Genomic DNA, 10,256 nt, shown 5'->3' on the forward strand with positions numbered 1-10,256 from the left:
AGTGACATGCTCATTCGGGTCAGTTGTTCCATTGTACTTAGGAATCTCAGGCATGCGGAATTTTTTAGCGATCGGCTTTAGAGTCGTACTCGGAGGGAAATGTTTTTGTATGAACTTCTTGGAATCCATGCCTTTCAGTATCGGCAGCGCTCCGGCAATTTGGTCGACCCTGGAATTGTAGGTTTCTACCTTTTTTGTCATTTGCTTCGATTTTCTTCTCCCCTAATTCTATCCGCTTTGTCATCTCCTCGAGCATTTTTATGATCTCGGGGTTGGTCCCTGACTCATTTTCATTCGACCTCTTTGCGACCGGTTCTTCCCTGCAGGTGATTTCCCGGGACTGATCGGGTTCAATTCTGCCCGGTGCGCGGCTTTGGTTCTGTAACTGAGTTATCGCCTCCTGTTGAGCCCGTAACATTTCGAAGATCATCCGTAGATTGATCTTGTCTCTTCCATTATTTTGAGTATTTTGCGCTGTCGATTGGGCTCCACCACGGATGCTATTCTCGGGGTCGGTAGGCAGGTTTGTGTCAATAGCCACATGCGATTTAGTGTCCAACAGGTCCGCGACTGGAATTCCGATGGGATCAACAGGTGGTATCTCGTTACCGGGCGCTAAGTTGTTATTTTCACCGTGGTGGCCGGACTCTTTGTAAACATGTAGGGGTACTAATTGTGAGTTTGACATTTTGAGCTTTAACCTGAAATTAGAGATACTTCAAAGAATAAGTGTAAAGTAGTGTGTGTTATGAAAATTTTTATCAAATAACCACTATTATCCTTAGCCTCACGGTGGACGCCAAACTGTTTATCCTCAAAATCGGATAACAATTGAATTGTAAGTGGTTTTAAGGATACGTGGATTAAACTGACACAAAGCGATAAATCAAATTGCAACGGAAATAAGATATGATAAAGTAAATTCAAACCACACAAACTGAAAAGTTACAGCCTAGAGGGGGTGATCCACCCTCGAATAGAATGCACTTCGATCAGTGTCAAGACACAGTTGAATAAGAACTTAAAGTGAAAATAACAGTATATTGATTATGAATGAGTGTTGCAATCCGTTTAACAAGTAATCAGACCCCCTTTATATAGTAGAGGAGTCCTACTTCAGGTACAATTCTACAAAAGGTAAAAATCTCTTGATTCGCTGATTTGTCGGTTCCTTATTGATACGTGCCAAAATTCCCGCCGTAATATCCGACTGGTCAAGGATATTTTGGCCTTCTGTTATTTCGGTCTTCTGTTGGTTATACTGACAACGTTTCCTTGAATTCGTTCGGGGTCAGGATTGATTCCGGGATCACGGATTCAATGTTCCCGAGGACAGACATTCTGATCTCGAGTTCTGGCCCGGTGGGACTTAGGATCAATCTTCAGTCCTTCACATTCCGAGCCCGATTTACCATGTTGCAAACGAGCCCGATTTCTACTGTATACAAAATGCATACTGCAAAAATTTATTCACACTCGCGCTTTGGAATTGTATTAATTCAGCATAGTCAAGCAATGAATTGAGGCAATAATACATATCACTTTATTATGATTATGTGATATATAAAAGTATATATTTTTTTAATAAAGTAATTTTATTAATTAACTAGAGTACAATTCTGTTTATTCCCTTGATTCTTCTCTCCAAGATTATTTTTCGTGATTTAAGGACTAGAGTAGCTTGTTTCTGGAACGCAAGAAGATGTGGACCTCCTTGGAATGTATTTGATATCCATAAAACGATATTGCGGATCTTTTTAAAATATTTGATTGTCAAGAAGTGTCCGACTGTATCATAATCTCTTTGTGAATATTTTATGAGTTTATGGAATGTTCGAAATTATAAAAATGTATATAAAAAGAACGAGTGTCATCTATTTAGTAAAGGTGACTGCTCACTTTATCGCATTGTTTCCTTTTTTTTTCTTTTAATATCAGTTAAGATTTGAACCTAATCTCAAAGGTTTGCATCCGCCTCATTAATTGCTAGGCAATAGCTTTGGATGCTCGTTCTTGTTCATTTTCTACGCTTTAATGCCTTGTTCTTTGTGGTTTTGGGAATTGCGAGGAGAAGTGTAAGCTAAATGTTACTCCTTTTGATTCACTTCAATTAATTTTTTATTTTTTTTATACATATTAAGAATTTCATCTTTTAGCATTAATTAATAATAAGATTGACGATATTAATCTTAATTTGTTCATTGAAAATATAACAAATACTCCTAGGCACTTTACTCTAAGGGCAACTTTGAAGAAAAAAAGTTAATTCCTTCTTGATATCTAAAAAAAATTAAATATTATGGACCACAAAAAAAATACCAAAAAATTAATTAAAGTAGACCGGAGGGATAACCACCTTAAATTCTTGAGTAAATAATGCTAATATAGCGTGAGAATTTAGCACATAGGTCACTTAAGCATCCTATTCATTAGGGTAGATAATTGATTAATTAAGAGCCCGTCTGGATTAGCTGATTGTAAATAGTTGATAAGTTTGAAGTGCTGAAAAGCTTTTTTAAGAGTCCATTACTCAAATGGTCACTCAACTATCCCAAATTATCTCCTAAAGTCACTTTTCTTTCGTTTGTAACAACAAAGTTACTTAACTATGCCTATAGCACTCAGAAGGTCACTCAACTAGATTTTCCAAATTTTGGATTGCCAAATACCTATTTTACCCTTTAAAATAAAAAATAATATGATTGAAAAATAAACATAAAAGGAGAAGAAAAAAAAAAGCAAAGCATAAACAAAACGAGAAAAAAAAAGAGGCAATTACCCACAAATACTACAATGGGTATGAATGGCACTTAGTTTGATGGGTAGAAAAATAAATGGGTAGGCAAGGGTAATTAGTTTGATTTTTATGGGTAAAGCAATAAAACTTCCTTTAAAATAAGCATTTACATGTGTGGATAGAAGTGCTAAAACTGATAATAAGCAGTTGATGTGTTTGATTAAAAAGTGTTGATAAGCTATTCTTTTGTTAAAATGACTAAAATACCTAAGAACTCTTTTCAAAATATTAAAAATTAAAAATTTCTTTGTAAAGAAAAGAATTAACAACGAATATGGAATGAAGAGAAAGTCAAGAAATTTATTTTGGGAAAAGTATTTTGTGTATTAGAAAATATTATTAGAGGTAAACTAGTAAAAGTGTTGGTCAAACTAAAAGTGCTTGTAAGCTAAAAAGCCATAAGTTTGGGGTGACCAGCTTATGGCTTATGGCTGATTTTAGCTTATAAGCACTTGACTTATAAGCACTTTGTATGTTTATCAAACGCGTCAAAGGTGTTTATAAGTCAGTTTCACCAGCTTATAAGCTTAGCTAAATACTTAAGTCTTTCTTTTGATTCCGGAGATACTCTTATGGCCACATATCTTCTGGGAAACTTGGACTCTTCCGTGTCTTATGGAATATCTTTTACTTTTACTTTTACTTTTAAGAACTTCACCTTAAAATAAGAGAGAGAAAAATTAATTTGACCCTATTTTGTAGGTAAAGCTCTTTAAGTTGTCTATGATTGAGGATTAATCCACCAAGTCCGAAAATGAGAAGAACTAGGATGCGATTATAGTTGCTTAAGCAATGTAATGTTGAATTGCAATTCCGATAATATTATGTATCTAAATCAGGATTTTGGGTGTGATTACAACCAAAGGCGGACTCAAAATTTAAAGATGACGGGACACGTGGGCGGACTGCTCAACCAGTATCTCCCTCTATTTCTGATCTTAAGGGTTCCAAATAAAATATATATATATATATATATATATATATATATATATATATATATATATATGACCATTTTTTTTATATATAGCCACACATATATCCAGAATTTTCGCCGGAATTATGAGATGGGTGATCCCTCAGTTCGTAACATAGGTCCGCCTCTGATTACAACATTGTACTTAGCGATAAAAATGGAGAACTCATGTAACTACCATATTTTGTACCTTACTCAGGATCTTAAGTTGTGATTATTACCATATCGTAATGTTATGTTTAATTGTACAATATTATGTATCTAACTCTGCAACGTTAAATTTGCTTTTTGTCTCTTATTTTTCTACAAATGACATAGCTGAGACTGCTACCAGTAGTAGATGATAGAAAAGGACATTTCTTGTGTTAAAAGATGGTCCTGTCAAGGTTAAGTGATAGAGACATAGCCAACCGCAGAGGCTGTGTCTAATAAAGCAGCATTAGGTATACTATTATTTTCTAAGTTCTAATGGTTTAAATGAAGATCATTAACAAACATTAATTGTATGCTGAGTTCTAGTAGTTCGTACATACGTGTAATGGATTTATGGCCTAAAGTTTGGCAAAGCATTAATTTTTAATCATATATGGTCCAAAAATAATCCCTCCCTTATTGGATGAGGAGGTATCCGATAGCTGATGATATTCCCTCCGGTCCAAAATAAGTGATTTTTTGGCATTTTTCTTGTGGTTCAAAATAAGTGATTTTTCCAGATTTCAAGAATGAATTAATTATTTTTTTCCTACATTGTCCTTGAAGTGAATGGTGTTGGAATATGTGTTAGGAGTGTTTATGTGAGATAGTAAAGGTTAATGAGCGAGAGCACTCTAGGTTGCTGAATAATATGCTGAAGAGGAGAGTGAGTTCTTTAATTTGTAGGGACAGCGAGTGCGCGAAGAGATCTACTCTATCCTTGCGTAGACGGAGAGAGTATCTTAACCAAGGAAATAATTTGAGGAGTCAAATCACGGTGGAAATTAGTTTGAAGAATGATTGAGTTAATTAAGACCTAAATTTTGAAGCATTTTTTATTTTATATTTTTTATTACAAAGGGTAGGATAAAGGGAAATGGAGAAAGGGATGACAAAATAGGGAATCAAACCCTCACCAACGAGTGAAAGTTCAGGTAGTCAACCTTACTAAGACTCATTTGTCCATACAATTTTTTCCTTTTTTTCAAACTCATCTTCAAAACATTGTTTTGGTTATATATTTAACTGAATTTTTAAAGATAGTTTCAAAAAAATTTCAAGATGAGTTTCAAAACTGAAAAAGTAAATTTTACCTCTTTTTCAAGTAAGCGATATTTTTTTCTTCACAAAATGCAAATATTTTTAAATAACATGTCTAACAAAATTTAATTTTCAAACGACTCTTTTCAACTCTAACTTCATTTTTTCTTTTAATCACACATTTTTTTAATGACCAAATCTACAAAATTCCCTTACCCCTAAGGTGAAAGTTTGGCAGCCTCAATTCTCTCCTTCAACGGTTTTATTTAATTGTCCTATGTATAGATTCTTCCTCCTATCTAGATCGTTAATTAACGGCTATAATATGAGGGAAATCCTATCCTTTTTCCTCGTTAACTTTATCATAGGTTTACAGCTCGTATGGGTTAGTTTATTTTAAATAGCTAATAAGTTTTAAAGTACTAAAAAATATCTTAAAAGCTAAAATTGATCAAATAATAAGCAGTTTCGTGTTTAGATAGAAACGTTAAAATAAATATAAAAAATAGTTGATGTGTTTTGTTAAAAAGTACTGATAAAATATTTTTTAGTAAAATAACTACAATACCTTTTTTAAAAACAAAACTAATAAATTTAAAAGTATATCGTATAAAAAAAAGGAGAAATAACAAATATAGGAGTAAAGAAGGGTAAAGAGTTTTTTACCCGATAAGGTATTTTAAGAATTAAAAAATATTAAGAATAGAATAATAATAAATATTTTGGTCAGACCAAAAGTGCTTTGACCAACTTATAGCTTTGGTTTAATTTTGGCACATATAAGCCAAGATGTGCTATAATATTAATATACAAGTTTGACTACCTTATAAGTTCAAACAAACAGCTTCTTAAACTTAGTACAACAACTTAAAGCGTGTTAAAATCTTTTTAGACCTCCAAAGGCACGGTTAAGTGTGACGTATTTCCTCAGTTTGATCTAGTGCAAAGAAATGTTCGGAGGGCAAACAAAATTAGCAGGAAGCGGTGACGCTGAAGTAGAGTTGAGCATCTCCCAAAGTCATTACCTCGTGAATGTTGTCATTTGGTCGAGGTGGTGGAAAAACATTAGTCCTCAAAGTTATCTGATGTATCTGCTCAGCACTTGGTGTCCTTATCCCTACCTGTATATGCTTTCAAGAAAATCAATTTGTTCCTTCGTTAGATTCTACCTGGATCCTACTGGTGTTTCAGATGCTAACATTTTCACGCCGATCTTCATTCGTTTTCAACATTTTGGAATATAAGTGGCTCAAAGCCTCAAATTGGAGCAATAGTCCAAAGTTTATAATCAGCCAATTAAACATTTCACAATTCCAATATACATGTAGCTTTGACCATAGCCTACTAACGTCAACAACTTCTTTTATGTTCTTGGTATGAATGTATGTGCCGTAGGAGCTACACAAGAAACTCGCTAGGATTGAATTTTAGATCTAGAGAAAACTAGAATTTTAACTAGAAAATCCCCACAGACGGCGCCAAATTGTTTGACTCAAAAGTTGTTTAACACTTTTTAAGCAAATCAATCAAATAGATGAAGGGGTAAATCCTAGTTAAAGATAATTAACTCTAGATCTGAGACGAATAATATGAGTAGAAAAACATAGCTGAGTATAAATATTGGGCGTGATTATAGCCAGATTTAATAACATAAAGAAAGATGCATTGAATAACATTAAATGGCAATAAAATGTAGATAAAGGAAAAGATTCACCCGATCTTAAGTTAGTCGGATCTTCTTTCATTTGATAAAGATGAGTGATAGACAAAATACAAGAACCATTGGACCCTTTTTGGATCTGATGAAGGTTTTGGATCACAGATCCTCTTCTCTCTTTTGAGAGATGTGTTTACATATTTTCTAGAAAGAGGGAGAGGGAGACCGAGAGAGAGCCCCCTTAATGGGAAGTCCTCCCCTCCTATTTATAAGGGGGGTATCCATAGAAAATCCTTACAAAAGGTACAATTTTGAGAGAATATTCGGTAGAATATTCCTTTTGAGTATTCTAAAGCAAACTAGCAGTTTCATGACTGTCCGTCCTCGGCCTGTCCGACCTCGGCCTATCCGACCACGACCTTCTTGATGACGGTCCGGCCTTGGCTTTATTGATGACGGCCCGACCTTGGTCTGTCCGACCTTGGCTTTATTGATGACGGTCCGACGTTGACCTGTCCGACCTTGGCTTTATGTCTTCGTGTGCCGAATTTCTCTGGTCTAATTTTGACCCATACACTCTATATAATAACAGGTAAGATTATGGTAAATTAATTGACAATAATATAATCCTATTGAACAAATTGAACAATAACATAAATATCCGTTTTGATACTCTAACATAAACATGTTGAACAAATTGAATTGTTCCAATCGCCATTTAGAATAATTGACACCATTAAATTGATCAAAATGGAAAATGCGCGTAGATATACAAGTTAGGATGCGTGGTGTCCAAATTTTCATTTTTTTTAACAGACAACAAAGAATAGACAAAAAAGGGAAAAGCTGTCAAACAACAAGGAGGCATGTAAAGTTGTAAACAACTAAATATAGAGAAGAGTTAAATATATTGAAAAGGAACCAAAGGATGAATACAAAACGTGGTTGAAAATTGATAGGGTAATGGATGAAAGGAGCACATTGAATCAATGATTGCCCACTCAGACCCATTTTGTGTAGATAAATCTTTCAAAGACAAAGCCAACAACGAATAGTTCTTTTATACTCGTCCAAATTTACGTGAAATTTGTAGCTTTTCGAAATTCAAACTTCTTAATTTTGAATATGCATTTGAATATAAAAATATTTAGTTTATCAAAATAAAATTTACTCCTATTTGAAAAATATACATATAAAATACTAGTATACGTTATAATAATTAATAACTTAAAATATTTATATGCATATAAAATAAAGTTACGATAAAAAAATAATTCATTTGACTCTCAAAATTCGAATAGTTTTACATAAATTGAGACGATTGAAGTAGTATAAAACAAGGAGTGCAAGTTAGTTTAAAAAGTTCACCATAAAAGAAAAATTAAAAGGAAATAGTCACCCAAATGAGTTTGGAGTCTTTTAAAAAAGGAATAGGACAACGAAAAAAGAAGAAAGTGACATGTTAACCAATGTATTAGCTTGAAGATTACAATTCTTGAATACACTTTGTACCTTTCAAATTGAGATAATCCTAGCATTTACTCTACTTAATACTTTTTCCTATCAATCCCCAACCTCTACCCATTTTCTTTAACACAAGTTTTGACTTTTAAATCCAAATTAAATACGATTGGATGGCCCTTAATTACAACATCAGTCAATTATTACGCATTAAAGCCTCTTTTAAAATTAATTAATAGCCTTACTTAACGTACCAATAACTAAATTAATCAATTTTAATGTAATATTAGATTAACTTTAAATTAATTTGTCTTTTAAAAATGTAATTTACTACCTACTCATGAATGTAGAAATTAAAGGAAACGAACGGTAGAGACTTTTACAGAAATATTGGACAGATTCGCTCTTTAGATGTTTGCATGCAACTGATCAAGAAATGCCCTACACTTGCTGTAGCTAGGGTTAACTAACTAAAAGCATATACGTTCATGAATATGTTAAAAAAGTATTCGGGTATATTCCATCCGTCCCATTTTAATTGTCGTTTTAGCTCAAAAATTTATCCTAAAATAATTATAATTTTAGAATCTCAAGATTAAATTTGTTTATTGTTCCAACTATACCCTTAATATTTAAAAAATAGTCCTTTTAATATTGCTCAATTCTCAAAAAGCACGTAATATAACTTAGTAAACTACACTTTATATCTTTTTTAAAGACGTAAAAAGAGTAAGTAAAAAGATAGTTAAAATGGAACAGAAGAAGTATATTACAAGTATATTACACATTATTTACATACAAACGCACATGACTAATTGCCAGAATCGTAGAATTATCCAAATGTCTAATTGGTTCTGTGTTCGAGTCACGATAGAGGAAAGTGTGAAATCATTATAGATCCATCTAATTTGGGAGGGAATTTAAAAAAAAAATCCAAATGTCTAAAAAAGAAAAGGAAAAAAAATTCACACCACTCTTTGATCAGTATTTATTAAAATAAAAGCTTATTTCTGCTTCTCAAAGTTGCTAAGAATTAAACTCTCTCCAACGGCATCTTGCTCAAGCAAATACTCACCAAAGTCGCTATCTGGTGCCCACCACGGTGCGTACAGCCAACCGTCAACCGAGTCACTTAACCTCAACTCGGTCTTCGACTCGTTCGAGTCAAAGCTTCCCTCCAAACAAGGAAGCTCTATAATTTCACCCAACTCGACGTCTGATGCTGATGTTATTGTCTCCAATGTACAGTCAGAAGATGAAGAAGAATTTGAAGAAGAGATAGAACTAATAATTGGCTCCTCCATTGAAGCTGCTTTAGCTGCAGCAGCTTGAACATCTCTTGGTGAGAGTGAAATTGGACGAGGCAATGAGTTTACCAGATGAGGGAAATTTAGAATAGATGAGTTTTTCTTAATACTCAATGCGGCGACGTCATGTGCTCTAGCGGCCATTTCTGGTGTAGGGTAAGTGCCGAGCCAAATACGTGACTTCTTACGAGGTTCACGTATTTCAGATACCCATTTGCCCCAACTTCTCATACGAACTCCTCTATAAACTGGGTGTCTATTCCCAGTATTAGTGCTCTGTTTCATTTTTCGTTTCGTCATTCGACTGTGTAATTTCTGGTTAATGTCTGCCTTTTTGGATGAGTGTGAGTATTTATAATTGAATGTCAAAACAGAGCTTGTGACTGTGTGAATTTTGAATTGTCACTTTTCAGAAGCAGAGAAAAATGAGGACAAAATTTGAAGTTGCAGTTTGATGGGGAGAAAGACAGGGACGAAGGAGCGTGTTTTTAAATAGAGTGAAGAGGATAGAGAAATAGACTGATTATAAAAATTATAAACAAGATATATATTTATATATGAAGTGTATAGAATTATCACTAGTCAGTTTACAACGACGTCGGGAAAAAAATGTTTAAAACGTCAATAATTTAGATTACCAATAAAAGTAAAAGATTAGATTAATTTAAATTGATTAATTTGTTGTACTGTTAACTTTAAATGTTAAATATAACACCTTGTAACTTCCATTGGTAACAATTAACCGACCAACCTACCAATGCACCATTTTAAAATGATTAACTTATGTATATAGTAGGTAACATGGTTTATATTTGGCCTTTATATTTT

General features: G+C 33.4%; 1 protein-coding gene across 1 annotated transcript; it reads right to left on the minus strand.

Moving 5' to 3' along the window:
* Positions 1-8,863: 8,863 nt before the first annotated feature.
* LOC109220463 (dehydration-responsive element-binding protein 3-like) lies at positions 8,864-9,947 on the minus strand. The gene has a single exon (XM_019384931.1). The coding sequence runs from the start codon at positions 9,726-9,728 to the stop codon at positions 9,126-9,128; it is 603 nt and encodes a 200-aa protein (XP_019240476.1). The 5' UTR covers positions 9,729-9,947; the 3' UTR covers positions 8,864-9,125.
* Between the last annotated feature and the right edge of the window lie 309 nt (positions 9,948-10,256).

The sequence above is a fragment of the Nicotiana attenuata genome, unplaced genomic scaffold (genome assembly GCF_001879085.1).
Source record: "Nicotiana attenuata strain UT unplaced genomic scaffold, NIATTr2, whole genome shotgun sequence".
In the NCBI taxonomy this organism is placed as follows: domain Eukaryota; kingdom Viridiplantae; phylum Streptophyta; class Magnoliopsida; order Solanales; family Solanaceae; genus Nicotiana; species Nicotiana attenuata.

What these genes read in the sequence shown, in the direction of transcription:
- LOC109220463 (XM_019384931.1), bottom strand. Translation starts at nt 9,728, where the DNA reads ATGACGAAACGAAAAATGAAACAGAGCACTAATACTGGGAATAGACAC.